Source organism: Balaenoptera physalus (assembly GCF_965194825.1).
Source record: "Balaenoptera physalus genome assembly, chromosome: 5".
Lineage (NCBI taxonomy): Eukaryota > Metazoa > Chordata > Mammalia > Artiodactyla > Balaenopteridae > Balaenoptera > Balaenoptera physalus.
The window spans coordinates 103105279-103121291 of record NC_138884.1 but is presented as its reverse complement, the minus strand read 5'-3'; the positions used below and the strand labels follow the sequence as shown (position 1 = coordinate 103121291).

At 36.9% G+C, this 16013-nt stretch overlaps 1 protein-coding gene across 2 annotated transcripts in view; it reads left to right on the top strand.

Moving 5' to 3' along the window:
• Positions 1-16013, top strand: part of SLIT2 (slit guidance ligand 2) — a 380624-nt gene that overhangs the window by 297257 nt on the left and 67354 nt on the right. For both annotated transcript variants that reach the window (XM_082462597.1, XM_082462598.1), the window contains 6 exons: positions 1750-1824; positions 3411-3554; positions 7469-7612; positions 9168-9334; positions 10246-10378; positions 13517-13585. In XM_082462597.1, the coding sequence (XP_082318723.1) occupies positions 1750-1824; positions 3411-3554; positions 7469-7612; positions 9168-9334; positions 10246-10378; positions 13517-13585 (732 nt within the window). The remainder of the gene's footprint in view (positions 1-1749; positions 1825-3410; positions 3555-7468; positions 7613-9167; positions 9335-10245; positions 10379-13516; positions 13586-16013) is intronic.

Genomic DNA, 16013 nt, shown 5'->3' with positions numbered 1-16013 from the left:
GCCTATACTCATGCCTGTTTAAGCAATTTGAATAATTAAAAATAATATAATGCTTTCAAAAAGATGACAGAAACTCACTACCTAGTGGTTATAATGATGCTTTTTAAAATTCTGTTAGTTCATGAAGCTATTTCATAGGTCCAGGACTTTAGAAATGCATGGAGACCATGCAGTAAAAGCCCTGAACTCTCTATTTACTATCATGGAGGGAGTTACATTTATTTCCAATAATACTACAAACAGTAATTCAAATTTTATCTTCCAGCATGATAACACTTTAAATAAGTTTACTTGTCACTCAGGAATTTAGAAATTCATATCTAATTCATCTTTCAGCAAAGGTTGTGTGTGTTTTATGAAATTAAGTTTTTTTTTAATTATACCTTTAAAAATCAGTACTGGGAAGAAAATATTTGTAAAACATATATCTAAAATATATATATATACATCTGCTCAGGGACTCATATCCAGAATATATAAAGAGCTCTTACAACCCAACAATTAAAATGTACCTTACCCAGTTAAAAAGTGGTCAAATTATTTGTATGGACATTTCTCCAAAGAAGATATACAAATGGGCAATAAGCACATGAAAAATTACCCAGTATCATTAGGCATGAAGAAAACGCAAATCAAAACCATAATGAGAAAAAAAAAAAACCACATAATGAGGTAGCACTTCACAACCAGTGGAATGGCTTTAAAAAAAGACAGTAACAGGTGAGAGAAATTGGACCCCTCATACATTGCTGGTGGGAAGGTAAAACGATGCAGCACTTTTGAGAAACAGTTGGGCTCTTCCTCAAGGAGTTAAGCATAGATTTACCATGTGACACAGCAATTTCACATCAACGTACATAACGAAAAGAATTGAAAACATACAGCCATACAAAATCTTGTATGCCAGTGTCCTAGCGGCATTATTTATAATGATTAAGAAGTGAAAGCAACTCAGATATCCATCAGCTGATGAATGGATAAACACATGTGGTATGTCCACACAATGGAATGTAATTTGGCCATAAAACAGAATGAAGTACTAATCTATGCTAAACATGGAAGAACCTTGTAAATATTATGCCACGTGAAAAAAGACAGACACAAAAAGCCACATTTTGTGTGATCCCATTTATAAGAAATATTCAGAATAGGAAAATCCACAGAGACAGCAGGTGAATTAGTGGTTGCCAGGGATTGAGGCAGTGGGGGGCTGCAAACTGAGAATGACTGCTGATGAGTATGGGGTTTCTTTTTTGGATGATGAGAATATTCTGGAATTAGGAAGCAAAGACGGTTGCACAAGCTGGTGAATATTTTAAAAACCACTGACTTGTACACTTTAAAAGGGTACATTCTGTGGTGTGTAAATGTATATCAGTAAAGCTGTTGATACATATTTATGGAGAAGTGACTAGAAAAAATATATCCTAAAGTGCTTTTGGAGGCAGGGGTAATAGTGGAAAAAAAAAACTTGAGAAACTTGGTTCTACAGATTACTGAATGAGAGTTGGTTTTGAATTTCGATGATTGGTTTTCTTTACTACGTGCTTCTTAATATGTTTTATTTTGGTCATTAAAATATGGGATAAATTGGAAAAAATCTGTACTTCCCACAAATTTTCTGTGATATGTGTCCTATATTTTGCTTTAGGATATTCATTAAATAATGTTATAATTCTGTACGAGAAATAAAATTTAATCTCTTCCTGACTGTTGGGAATGAAACTTTTCTGTTTCTGTTTTCCCTAGACGCCTCAATAATAATGAATTTACAGTGTTGGAAGCTACAGGCATCTTCAAGAAACTTCCTCAATTACGTAAAATGTAAGCCGTATATTAGCCATCTTTTAAAATATCTGTAGTGTTGTGTTTTCTTATACCTTTGCAGTTTTATTTAGATTTCTTAGGAAATTGGAAGATATAAAAGATTCAGAGACATGTCTATACGGTGACTACCTGTGACATGAATTTAGGGTAAACTCTGAGAGGAACCTAAGTAATTGGCTCTTTCCTATGTATTCCAGTGATGGTAACCATGTTTTCTGTAGCAGAACCCTAGCATCTTACTTTAACTCAGACAACTGGTTTGTTATGTGGCCACAGCAGGAATCCAGCAAACTTAGCGCATTAGAGATGAGTTCAGTAATGTTTTGTAACTTCCTTTACTGTTCCCCAAACCATGCTGTTCTTTCTCTTTCAGCACGTTCATGTCAACTGTTTGACTTTTTGCTTCATTAAACTTTCATTAGAAGATAGTCAAAATTAATGATTGGTAAACTGGCTTGATAGGTCATTTGTGTTACCACATGTCCGCAACTCATATTTTAAAATAAGTTGATAAGCTCAGCAGTTTCAGCAACACTCCGACAGTAACCCTCCCCCACCCAAGGTGGATGGAAAGAGGGACAGGACAGAGGCCAAGAGTGAGGGTCCGTGGAGAACCCTCCACATAACAGGAAACATCAGGAGAAGGAAAGACGCATACTTGTGTGATATCTGTGCTTTCACATATGTAACTGGTCCACAGTCACATAGGCTAGAAGTGGCAGAGCAGACTGAAAGCATTTCCTGTGCACTTGACCCACATATTATACTGCCTCCCAAAGAGTTTCTAAGTTCTTAACCGTGCTCCTTTTTCACTGATGTTAACTGCTTTTTCTTTTTAGCCCTGAGATGCTTTTCAATTCAATACATATTTATTCAGCAGCTGCTATGTGCAGTGTGCTCTGAAAGGAATAAAATGGTACCTAAAAATGATCCTTGTTCTGTGGGCATCCCTGGTCTTGGAGTGAGCCTTGAGAAAGAGAGAGAACCTATAGGAAGATGTTACCTCAACTGGATGTTCTTGCCCTCTGGGCAAGCCTTAGTATTTTGTATCATACAAAATACTGGCATAAGTTGGTGGTTTTGACATATTATTACATGAGAAGTTTAACTGGGAACAATCTCATATTCAGATACATTTCTGATGCTATCTAAATGCAAACATATTTTAGTCTTTCCTTCTTTTCTCTATCCAGTTGTCTTCTTTGAGTCATTAATTCATTCAACAGTTTTAATCGGGCACTTCTTTGAAAAGTTTCTTAGTAAGAGTGGTGGCAAACATAAAAGTTTACACAACTCAGTACCTGACCTCAAGAGTTTTATATCCCTGGGGGCCCTGGCAGATCATTGATCAGGCTGGTACTTTTCAGCATAGATATTTCTCCTTTGTATTATTATCAGTTTGGCTTGATGGAATCAGGAAGTGGTGACTTTTCAGAGCCTTGGGAATGCCAGGCAGTGAAGAGCTTAGAGTTTTTGTGGAAGATGTTTGTTCAGTAGAAGAAAATGATCAGACATGTTGTCTCAGTGCCCTCATTGTCAGAAAGAAATTGTTTCAAATACTTGTTTCAACCATTTTTATTTAGAAACTTTAGCAACAATAAGATCACGGACATTGAAGAGGGAGCATTTGAAGGCGCAGCTGGTGTAAACGAAATACTTCTCACGAGTAATCGTTTGGAAAATGTTCAGCATAAGATGTTCAAGGGATTGGAAAGCCTCAAAACTTTGTAAGTATTCTTATTTGCATTGTGATTCTTCTACCACAGGATTGTAATTCCCAGGTCATTATATTCCGGGGAGGGGGGGATAGCTCCTGCTCTTCCTCATCCCCCCGATCTCTGCTCTGTCTCTGTCTCTCTATATCTGTCTCTCTCTCTGTCTGTATCTCTCTCTCTCTCTTTCTCTCTATCACACACACACACACACATTTTGTAGAGGCAAACGTCCCTGGGGCTTCCCTGGTGGCACAGTGGTTAAGAATCCGCCTGCCAATGCAAGGGATATGGGTTCGAGCCCTGGTCCGGGAAGATCCCACAGGCCGCGCGCAGAGCAGCTAAGCCCATGCGCCACAACTACTGAGCCTGCATGCCACAACTACGGAAGCCCACACGCCTAGAGCACACGCTCTGCAACAAGAGAAGCCACTGCAATGAGAAGACTGCACACTGCAACCAAGAGTAGGCCCCGCTTACTGCAACTAGAGAAAGCCCACACAGCTACAAAGACCCAACGCAGCCAAAAATAAATAATTTATTTAAAAACAAAACAAAACAAAACAGTCCTTGACCCTGATACCTCTGACTTCATTATGCTGCTTGCAAATGATCAAAAGAACCTCTCCTGGCTGTTGAATCCTCAACAAAAAAGATTATCTTGGCTCCGGTGCTTGTACAGATCTGGCTCCTCTGTTCTTCCTCAGAACAATCATTCTCTTTCCTTTTCCTCAAATACCTCCACCTAATACTCTCTCTTGGCCCAAGGTCGCTAGCTTCAGAACCCACTCCAACACCTGCAGCAGAATAAGCCTAGCTGGAGACTGCCTTCATCTGCCCCTGCAAGGTCTTAGTGAAAAAGAGAGAAACTGGCTGGTGGTATATCTTTTACTGTCTATTTCAAAGAAAACATGCTAAGCGTATGTCTACTTACTCAGCGGTAGGGAGGTTGGGAAAAAGAAATCCTATATGTTTCCAGAAGGTTGTTGGCCAAGGAAGATGGGGCTTGAATTGACGAGTAAGGACAACACTTTGAGTTACTTGAATTTTCTTCTGTGTGTATGTGTAGTTTTCATAATCTCTAAAGCATAAAATTATGTTTGACAAAAGTGGTGGCCTAAACATTGGAAGAGACACCAACGAAACTCTGAAGCCTTTGGAAGACACGAAGGAAATTATTTGTAACCAAGACACGCCCTTGGGAATTGCAGTGGAGAGAGGCCAAGCTCCACTGTCTCCCCCAAACCCTCACCCTGCCCCGTGCAGCCACCAAGAGCCATGCGTGCCCAGGGTAACTGAGAGCCAAGGAAATTCATTGCCTGCCCTTTATCAGATGTAGAGGGAGAGGGCATTTCCGCAGCCAGCAGCATTCCCCAATTCACATCCCACTCAAAGAAGCCCCTGCCCATGAAAGGCAAAGTATGTTCTTTGAGCTTCCCGGGGTAGCCTGGAGCCGAACCGTCCAACACAGCCAACCTGCAACCTGCTGACCGCTCCCATGGGCTAACTAGGAGTCCCTTCGAAATGCAAAATGTAATGCAAATATCCCTTTGGTCTTTTTATGGAGGAGATCCTGGGAGTGTAGAAAGCGGACAGAGAAGATATACCACAGGTGGTTATATCTACTCCTGCCCCTATTCCCCTCCCCCAAGCTGCCTCAGGTAACTCAGCAAAACATAAATCCTGCAGCAGGCAAAAGCCTCCCTTCTTAAATAGCAGCCAAGTGACTTGTAACTAAAACCTTCTCCTTAAGGGGGCAGTGTGTGTCGGGATAGGGAGGGGAGGATGAGGGGTGAGCCTGTAACTACCTACATTAGATAGCCTTGGGCTGCTGTAAGAAGATAAGTGACTTAAGCAACAGGAATTTGTTTTCTCATTGTTCTGGAGGCTGGAAGTCCAAGATCAAGGTGCTGAGAGGGTTGGTTTCTGGTGAGGACTCTGTCCTTGGCTTGTAGATGGCTACCTTCTCGCTGTGTCCTTGCGTGGCCTTTCCTCTGTGTGTGGGAAAAGAGAGCTCTGGGGCCCCTTCCTCTAAGGACACCAGTCCTGTCAGATTAGGGCCCCACCCTTAGGGCCTCATTTCACCTTAACGACCTCCCTAAAGGCCCTGTCTCCAAATACAGTCATATTGGGGGTTAGGGCTTCAGGATATGAATTTTAGGGGGACACAGTTCTGTCCATAGCACCACTCCAAAGAGTTTATCAAAGTATTTTTTTCTGGCTAGGTCCAGTCACAGGACTCTCTGTGAGACGAGTTCTCTAAATTCAGCCTTCTCCTTTGTTATATTTCTAGCAATGTTTTTGTGCCTCTTGTGTTTTGGCACCTGAGACAGACACCCACTGACTCTCTACTTAATCCCACTGTACCTCAAGCAGCAAAACAGATCATTTAGACCAAGCTAAGAGTATTAAAAGGCCTTCTGTGGGTTTATGGGGACATAGCTATTGCTTTAAGTGGTCTCTTTCAGCTTGGAGCTATAAAGATTTTGACAAGACCCTCCTCACTGCCTGTAGACTTCTCAACCCTTTAGGACTAGTAAACCTCTTAGTTCGTACATGTACATATTTCAGTGGGTCTTTGAACCCCCGACGTTGCAGGCAAAATGTGGTACATATGTGTGCTTGTGGATTTTTCCAGTGATGGAAAGCAAAGCTTTTTTCGACTTTTCCCAGGAGTCTGTGACTCCAACAAGATTAAGACCAAATGTTCTTTCCTATTTATGACAAAGGATAGTACTGATAGGACTACTTTTCTGTTGTACATTTGTTTCCTAACGTAAAACTATGCCTTGATAAGGAGGGCATTATCCTTTCTTGTTATCTGCGACTTAGCAGAATGCAACAGCTGATATTTCTTATTTATTATAGGACAATCTAGAATTTTAAAGGAATGCTTTGTTGTTATTTTTGCAGTCTTCTAGCAGGGTGATCAACCCATGTCTAGAAGAATTAAGGAGAATATTAACTTTTCAGAAATTCTGAATAAAGTTTATGGCAACTGTTCATCTTTACATGGGATTTTAAGAAGCTTTTCATTCCTTTTCTAAGCCCCACAAATAAACATTTTAGGAAAAGAATTGAGAAACAGCCAAAATTTTAGCAGTGATGAAGAAATGACAAAAGTGTTAATCCTGTTAATGGCAATGACTAAAGAAAAAATGGTCAGAATTTTTTTCAAGAGAAATTTTATTGTGAACAACTGGGACCTCTTAAGTATTGCCTCCTTTTAAGTCTAAACGCAAAACAAATAATTTATTCAGGCTTTGTGGAAGCTCAGTCAAGTTTGGCTCCTCCAGCCCGTGTTGACATTGACTTGGCTGTAAGTCCCTAAGATGCCCTCAATTCTTCATTTTCTGTGGCTATTGATTCTTTTTTGCCTCCTTTCTCTTCAGCAGCAAATGTAATGCTTCTTAGAATACATAAATCATGGGGCTTCAAGGACTTAGAGAGCTATAGGTGAATTAGGACATTATATAAGAGTGCAAACATAATTGTATCATTAAAGGAAAACATTCTACCCTCACTAGATGGGGTTGTAAGCTGGTGCTGAGGCTCATGAGTTTTTGTAACTGAATGTTATCACTGACAACTCTATGCATTTTATTCTAGCACAAGGTTCTTAATATAGTCAGCTCTCCATATCCACGTGTTCTGCATCTGCAGATTCAAGCATCCGCGGTTAATGCGGAACCCACGGATATGGAGGGCCACGGATTTTGGTATACGCAGGAGGTCCTGAAACGAATCTCCCAGGGATACCAAGGGATGACTCGTACATATCTACAGCAATTCCTAATGACAGGAGAACATTCAGAAAGCAGGAATGAATGCTACACATTTGCAAAGAGGGGTTGTTTCGGTCTTAAGATAGGCAAAATTGATTGCCTGATATTTTATCTCCATAATGATGTTGTATTTTTTTCCCTCAGGATGTTGAGAAGTAATCGTATAAGCTGCGTAGGGAACGACAGTTTCACAGGGCTCAGTTCTGTGCGTTTGCTTTCTTTGTATGATAATCAAATTACTACAATTGCACCAGGGGCTTTCGATACTCTCCATTCTTTATCTACTCTGTAAGTATGAAAAATAGTCTTCATTTATGTATTAATTGAGCCAGTATATTATATTTATTACTTTTATTGATAACATTTTAATGCATTACTAAGCATTTCATAAAAATGAGATCAAAGACTTAGACTTCTTTTAAAAAGGAGAAATGTGTTCATGTTAAACTTATTTTAATTTTTCTAAAAACATTGCCTACTATCCTATATTAAAATTTAACAGAAATCATGGTAGTTTTTCAGTCATTTGTTTTTATAACAATGTAGTGTGGCTTAATTTATAAATGGTAATCTTATAATTTGATTGAGAATTATTTTATTCTTTTACAAATAAAAGAAATGTAGATTTGTTTTTTCCAGTGCTCTCACATTGGAGTCTTCACAATATAAGTATTATAAAAACAGAGTTGATAGGGTTATTGCCAACAAACTGTACTCAAAAGGATCATTCACAATGACAGGAGATATATTAGGATGACCAGACCAACAATAAAAGCTCACCAGAGGGCATTTATTGTGATATTAAGAAGATATTAAAGAAATAGGCTGAGCCTATCCAAGAGCACATTTTATGTAGACAGTTGGAGAACAAAGAATATTTGTAGGTCTACAGATAGAACTCAGAAAGTGTCAGAAAACAAACAAACTTTCCAAGTGTTTCAGGCCCCTTGTATGTCAGTATTTAAAAAGCAGTGTTTGAAATGATAAACCTTATAACTGATATGGCTTCCTGGTAATGGTGGCATCTAAAAATACTAATTTAACTGAAAAGGTAGTTAGAAGGAAAAAAATCATGTTCAACATAGCTCAAGTCCCTGAAGAAATAATTTGAGGGAAGCATCCATCCATCAGTAAGGTACTTAATCCTCTTTCCACATAAAATGTGACATTTTCCATCAAGTGACTAATTTGTGCATATTAAAGGTGGCATGTTTATAAATAATGGGATTGTCAATAGGTTTGTGCTGAAGTGGTGAGATGCCAAAAGTATTGAGATTTGTAGAAGTAAGTTCATTTTTATAACTGGCATTTAATCAACTCAGCTGTCAGTTCGGATGGGAAACCTATTCTCTGGAGCAAATAAGAGATGGAAATCTTGAAATGACAAATTAATGAAATAGCTGTTGTCAGGTTAAACTCAATAATATAAGGTAATCAGCCTTCATCTTTATATTAAATTACTGCATTATCAGTGTAGGGAAGTTTGACAGTAAGTCAGATCTCTGACAAGTTTAAATTATCTCTAAATGAGATATCTATCAGGATTCACTGCCTAAACCCTGAATTGCCACCTTCACTTTATTTTTCATATGAAATTATTTGAAGAATTCTTATATGAAAATATTGTTCTTATTTTGTATGTTCCAAACATAGATATGTCAGTCAAAGAACACATCCCATATGTTATGTGTGATTGAGCATGAATTGGGGGTGGGGTGAATACAAAGACTACGAAGGAATCATTCCAACAGATACAGTATGGGAAAATGGTAGCATGGGGTTTTGAGAAGTCAGAAAGCGAACCTCTAAACTGAACTCTGCATTGTTTGCATGTGGTGCTTAGAAACCTCTTGGCCAATCCTTTTAATTGTAACTGCTACCTGGCTTGGTTGGGAGAATGGCTCAGGAAGAAAAGAATTGTAACGGGAAATCCTCGATGTCAGAAACCCTACTTCCTCAAAGAAATCCCCATCCAGGATGTTGCCATTCAAGACTTCACTTGTGATGATGGTAAGAAAGCCTGCAGGTCTTTGACCACCAGACACTCTCTGGTGATTGTTCTGACGCTGTGGGGCATAATTAGACAGTACATCATAGTTCAGGCAATGGATAGTTATTATGCATTTTTTTGCTTTGTTTTTGTTGTTTTGTTTTGTTTTAGCAACAGGGTACTTACTTGCTCAGACGGTACTCTCACATCTAGCTCTACTTGGTTTGTGTTTCTGAATGTTTTATAAGATTTTCTAATTTCCAATTTGTGGTTGATACTATTTAAATAGCTTCATTTTTGTTTTTCTTTACTATTCTAAGCATCTCTTTTAGTAACTACCATTTAACTACCAATGATAAAAGCAATTGACTCATAAAGTAGAAATTCTAGTAAACCTAACAAGAATAATAGTTTTCACTTTTTAGTCCTCTCTGTATATCATCACATTTAATTCTCATAATAGCCCTGTAATGTAGGTAGAACATAGGTTCTGTAATTGTTGGCAATAAATGAAGAGCTCATTTGAGCCGTATATTTTCAAATGAGGGGCCCATATACTTTTTGCTAACCATGTAAAACTAATCTGTCCGTTTATGTCTCTTCATGTCTGTCTCTTTTCAATTTCTCCATAATTCAGTTTATATATTCTAATTAAAAGTATAATTTGTATAAACAACTGAACAAAGAACACAACATTATAATCGTATTGATAATACAAACTGTGAATTGTTTTCTGGAATTCTGCCCTAGGCAGTCTGAAAAGAGACCTGCACAGAATGTATGGTGTCGATTTGTAAATACTTAATGTCCTATACATAAGTCATCGTATGGCTGAAGACTCTTGTGTTTGTTAAGCTAAAGGCATAAAATCCCTTCTAGCATCTTCAAAGCCACGAATCTGGGTTTTCCTGTATTTCTTTTGGCAATTTAGGAAATGATGACAATAGTTGTTCCCCACTCTCTCGCTGTCCTACGGAGTGTACCTGCTTGGACACGGTGGTCCGATGTAGCAACAAAGCCTTGAAGGTCTTGCCCAAAGGTATTCCAAGAGATGTCACTGAATTGTAAGTAGAGCTTGTCTTTCCCTTTCCTGAAGGATTAATATTTCACACACCAAGGGAAATGGAGACCAAACAAAAATCTTTTGAGTCTTGTTTGCAAATTACATTCATTCTGTGGGCCATTAATTAGTATCATGGAAAACCCTAAGCAAATAATATAAAAGCTAGTTCAGGTCCCCTTGGGAAAGGCTGGTTGTGTTTTTCTCTTTGTTTTTCACTGTAGGATTTCTCAGAGCCTTTATTATGCTAATGTGCAGTGTGAGCTCCAGGAGAGGATGTAAACTCTAAGGTAGTTCCCATACTTAGTTGTCTCCATAGCCCTTTTCTCATGGAGTATCTTGCAATGGTAATGTTCCATCAAATGCACCTTGAGAAATGCTATGTATTTAGTTCATCTACGGTGACTGGGATGTTTCATATGATTGATTATTCTTTACCATGTGTCCCCTTGGAGACTATCTCACACAGGGGATACATAAATACGTGGGGCGTGGGAGAAGCTGACATAATCTTTACCCTTAAAAGGAGATACTGCCCTTTGGACTTGAATCAGAGTCCTTTAGATCATAAAGGGCATGGGGCCAATTTTCCCTAATGTTTTCAGAACTGATATTTACAAATTACATAGCCAATATAGGCATATAAAGATACTAAGCACCACGCACTTCCTTATGCTTTATATGTGGAATGGAATAAACCTAAGCATTAGCTGCTTTAACAATAGTGCATGCAGGCTCCATTTCATTCTTTTATCTGTATACGAAGAACCACGGACAAATGCTTGATATGCGATTGAGTCATTTTGCCTCTGTTTATTTTTTTCTCTGTGAAGCCATGTATCAAAAATGGAATTCATGCAGATGTTTACCTGTAATTCATGCACAAATGTACAAGTATTGCAAACGAGCAGATTTGATAAACTTTTGGCAACCTGGAACATAGGCAATCAGGTTCAAGAAGATGTCACTTCAGTTATCAAGGAACTTATTTTCAAATCATGTTCAGTTCTATGAATTCTAATTTGGCCCTGAATTGATACTTTGAGAAAAAGTGTGTGACCTTCCCTCTTGAAGCTGAACTGCTATAAAGGGCTCAGTTTCTCTCTTTTGTTACCAATCACAGTTGTTAGTTAACTGTAAGCACTGCTTTATGTGTGTGTGTGATTAAATTCTTAATTCTTATTTTGATATGTATTTATTTCAGAAGATTACCCTCCATCCAGTGTTGGGAAGATAGATGCCTATAGAGTATTCTATATGCAAAATACTGATTATAACAACGCCCCAGCCAAGGACATAATACCCAGCATAACATTTAGATCATCTTTGATGCTAAATCCCTCCTTCTACCATTTTAACTGACCCATGCCTTTGTCCTTTTACCTGATTCCCATCAAATAATTTTAAATGTCTTTTAATTTCCTTGTTAAATTACCTCTGAGAACCTGCTTGATTCATTTGTCTATGCCATCTATGTGTTTCTTCTGTCAGATAGTTGAATCTTCAATCTATTCCTCTACAAATTATTAAAAAGTAATTCTTTTTTTAAAGAAAATATGTTTTAGAGATGAGGAAGACATTAACTCATCTCCTGTGAATTCTCGCTTTACCTCCCCAAGAGCTTATTCCTAGAAGCATACCAAGTCAGCAGGATCCCTCTCTCCAGTAACATATATGCATGTATTAGAAAATTTCCATGTGCATATTATATTAAATTATTAAAGAATTTGGCAAATATAAGTATGTAGTGGTGGACAGTTTTGAGCAAATGGTATCCATTATTTTTAATCAGTTCCATATAGTTTCCCTCTTAGATTGTTTTACTTGTAAGCATTCATAGTGCACATTCTGAACCTTTTTAGCTTTGTGTTAGGATGCTTTCTGGAGTAAAGGAAAAGTGCTGAAGTACATGGGATTATGCTTCCCTCTAGTGGTACCAAGCAATGCTTAGCTAGAGAAAAGAAAGAGGGGAGAGAAGTTGAAACATGAAGTCAGAAAATTTGAATAGGCATAAGAAGTCATAAAAAGCCTGACTCTTAATCACATATTCATTACATATTTTGATAACTTGTGCCTTTTATATAACTTTTTTCATTTTGAAGTATTTGAAATAGATTGCTATCTTAGGCAGTTTCTCAGCTACTTCTATATCCAACAAAAATACGAACCTCAGCCATGGATCTGGAGATAGGCCACAGCCCTGGGGCAGGGTGGGCAACATGCCCAATGTGGCAGAATTGTTTGTGGGCACATCTATAACCAGATGGCCCAAGTTGCTGAAAGGCATTTTTTACCCATCACCGTCTACATTCTGGGAAAGAACAGCCTTGGGAGGAGATGAAATTATTTTTCTTTTTTTGTGACATCATGGATATACCTTTAAGCATTCATTTACTTCTGTGTCTTGACTGTTAGCCCAAAGACTGTTTATTTTCTGATCATTCTGCTGACTCTAATCAGAAAGGGAAATTTTACTTACATGTGGTTATTTGCTTATTACTGTATTGTTACTGTGCTATACTTGTGCACTTGATAAATGTTGTGATTTTCTATGAAACCTTCTAAAATTAATATCACCGAGCAGATGTACAAGGGTAGAACTGTTTTTAAGATTATTTTTTAACTGAAATCTAATTACATTCAAATTCCCAAATACATCCTTTGAATCATCCGTTGTTATTTACTAAGTGTGTTGATACAAAGTAAGGCAGGGAAGATTGGTCTTGCTGGCGATAGCAACTTCCTGCCAGTAGTGAATGCATTTCATGGTGTTGTTTCCACATAAACACAAGTGAACTGAAGACTGACTTAAAATATAGTTGATTGAATGACCCTTCTTGCTGACACACAAATGGTTGGATACATGCCTTGCCTTCTTAGATAAACCACAAAGAACCGGACTCACCAGTCTGTCCTTGGTTTTATAATTTAGCCTAAGTAATCCACAAAAGAATTGTACTGGATTGGACAACTGTGGTTTTTTTACTTCTCTTAAATAGCAGTCCTAGCTGGGAACATGACATCTTAAAGCTGAAATTTCCAAGTGTTTCCTTGCTTCAATTGAGAGTGAAATATTGTTCAACTATCTGAGGATTCGCTCTTGTTACTTTTTTAAAAAATAATATTGTTTCTTTGTTTTCAGGTATCTGGATGGAAACCAGTTTACACTGGTTCCTAAGGAACTCTCGAACTACAAGCATTTAACACTTATGTGAGTAATGTATTTTTCTGTCTTTGACTTCTTATTTTATTTCATGAAAATGGGGATAGCAAGGGGCAGAAGATTTAGTGAACCTTTCAGATAATATAAATCATCTTCAGTTAGATGCTTCCCTTCTTGCTCACTGTGGTTCTGGATCACTAGCCACATTTTCACTGAATATCAATCAGGCGATGGTGCATCTTAGAAAAAGGTCCTCCTCTAATTCAAAGTACAAATACAATGAAGTCTAAGCATCAGAGAATTATAGAAAGGCAGTAAGTTTCATACTTCCATTGAAGATGAATATGAGCTATTTTATGACAATCCAAGGAAAGAAAAATGGAAAACAATGTTTTTATTCTCGATTTTAAATAAAACAGAGTAGATAGTAATAGCTTTACTGAGAATATATTCTAAATATAGTTTATTAGGCTTGATTTTCTTATTTAATACTCTATGAATTAACATATGGGCTTCCAGTATTAAAATTTATTTTATAAAATCCATATTTACTCATATAGTATTTAAGTAAACTTGACAAAGATACTGACATTCGGAGTATAAACGTCAAAACATTGAACTGTTTTTACCAGTTTGGTTTGATGTCCTCCTAAAGTAGCATCTCTCTTTCATTAATGTATGTAAACAATTTTTTACAATCTTTAAGTTGTAATACAAGATTATATTTAAACATACAAACATTTCATTTCAATCTAGTTATGCACACTATATTTGTAAAAAGATATAATCTTACTATATACAATGTCACACTTAGAGTAGCCTTGTTGGTAATTGATAAAACTTGTCACAAAACAAAAAAATCAGCAATGATAGTGGATATAAAGGGAAATACCTTATCTTTACATGTATCTGATTTTAGAGTAAATATGCTGTCTTATATTTCCGGTGTTCCTAGAAAAAAGGGTTTGTTCCTAATTAGTGAATTCTAGAAACCTAGGTAGCAGAAAATGTTATGTTTCTCATTGTGAACTTTACCCTAAGCACGTGGTGGCTGTTGATCCTTTTCAGCTTTCCTTAAATGTATGTGAAAACCAAACACTTTGTAGGAAGTGTATAGAACTGCTTAAATGACAAATGATTAAATTAAGCAAAAAGAACATCCTCTAAGATATCTTGTTCTGCCTCTAGTTATTTATTTAATAGCAGCAAGAACTGATTACATACATTTGTTCTGTTAAATAAACCATTAAATTGTTGCATTTTCCAAAGGGTCACTTCAGCAGAATTGGGTCATTTGTGAGACAGCATGTGATTATTTAAAACCAGTTTGGAAATGAAAAATGAGAATTTATAGATCCAGAAATGGTTTTACCAGTGACTCATTATACAACTCTAGGCAAGTAACTTCTGCTAGTATCGATGTATTTATTTATTTTTTAAAATTTAGCCATAGTACTTCAGCAACTAAGAAGATGGATTATAAAGCTCCTATAACATTCCTACCATTTTCACAATTTCATTGGTCCATTTTACTGATACTTTGGTATTTTAATAAGGGAATGTGGATAATCTTCAGCAGCTTTTCTGAACCTTGCATTTCTTCATATATTTTGCTTCAGAAAAATATAGTGAACATAAATACACACAGAGACATAGATGAACATAAATTATGACCCATAATCTTCCATTTATTCATGAATCTTCCTTTAGTCATATATTTGGCATTTTGCTTTAGATAAAAATTAGTGAATATTCACTAATATGTGTATCACATTGTCATATATATGTGAGTGAATGTATGTATATATTTACTAATTTTTTCTAAAGCAAAATGCAAAACATATATAATATGTCATTATATATATGTTATTATATATTAAAATACATTATACATTATAGTATATTTATAATATGTATTATATGTCATTATATTATATATATCATGTATATATTATATATAATAAAAATAAGATCAAGTTCACTGAATATAAATTACAACCTGTAGTACAGATTACACTTATAAATACCCATTTAGCATTGATAAAAAATCCACATCTCTCTCATTTACTTATCATTTATTAAACAGACATTTACTAAGGACCATCTAGGTGCCAGTGACTTTGCCACAGGCAAAGTTTTTAATTATGGTGTTGTTTTTAATGATGGCATTGGAATGTAACTAAATGAGGGATTCTTTCAGTTATCCAGTTTGAATATTTGTATGTGACAGTGAAGATGAAGTATGTGTAACTGATGGAACTTTCAAGAACAAAGGTTTATTTCTCACCTATCAAATGTGTCTGTTGTGAATGGCCTCCACTGTCTTTGCCCTGGGATCAGGCAATGGGTACGGCCTCTCTGTGGAACATCAGGAGCCTTGCAGAGGTGGGAGCAAAGGGATATGAGAAGAGTGAGCTTGCTCTAAAGCTTCTGCTCTGAAGTGAAACCAGCACTGGTGCCCACACTTCACTGGCCA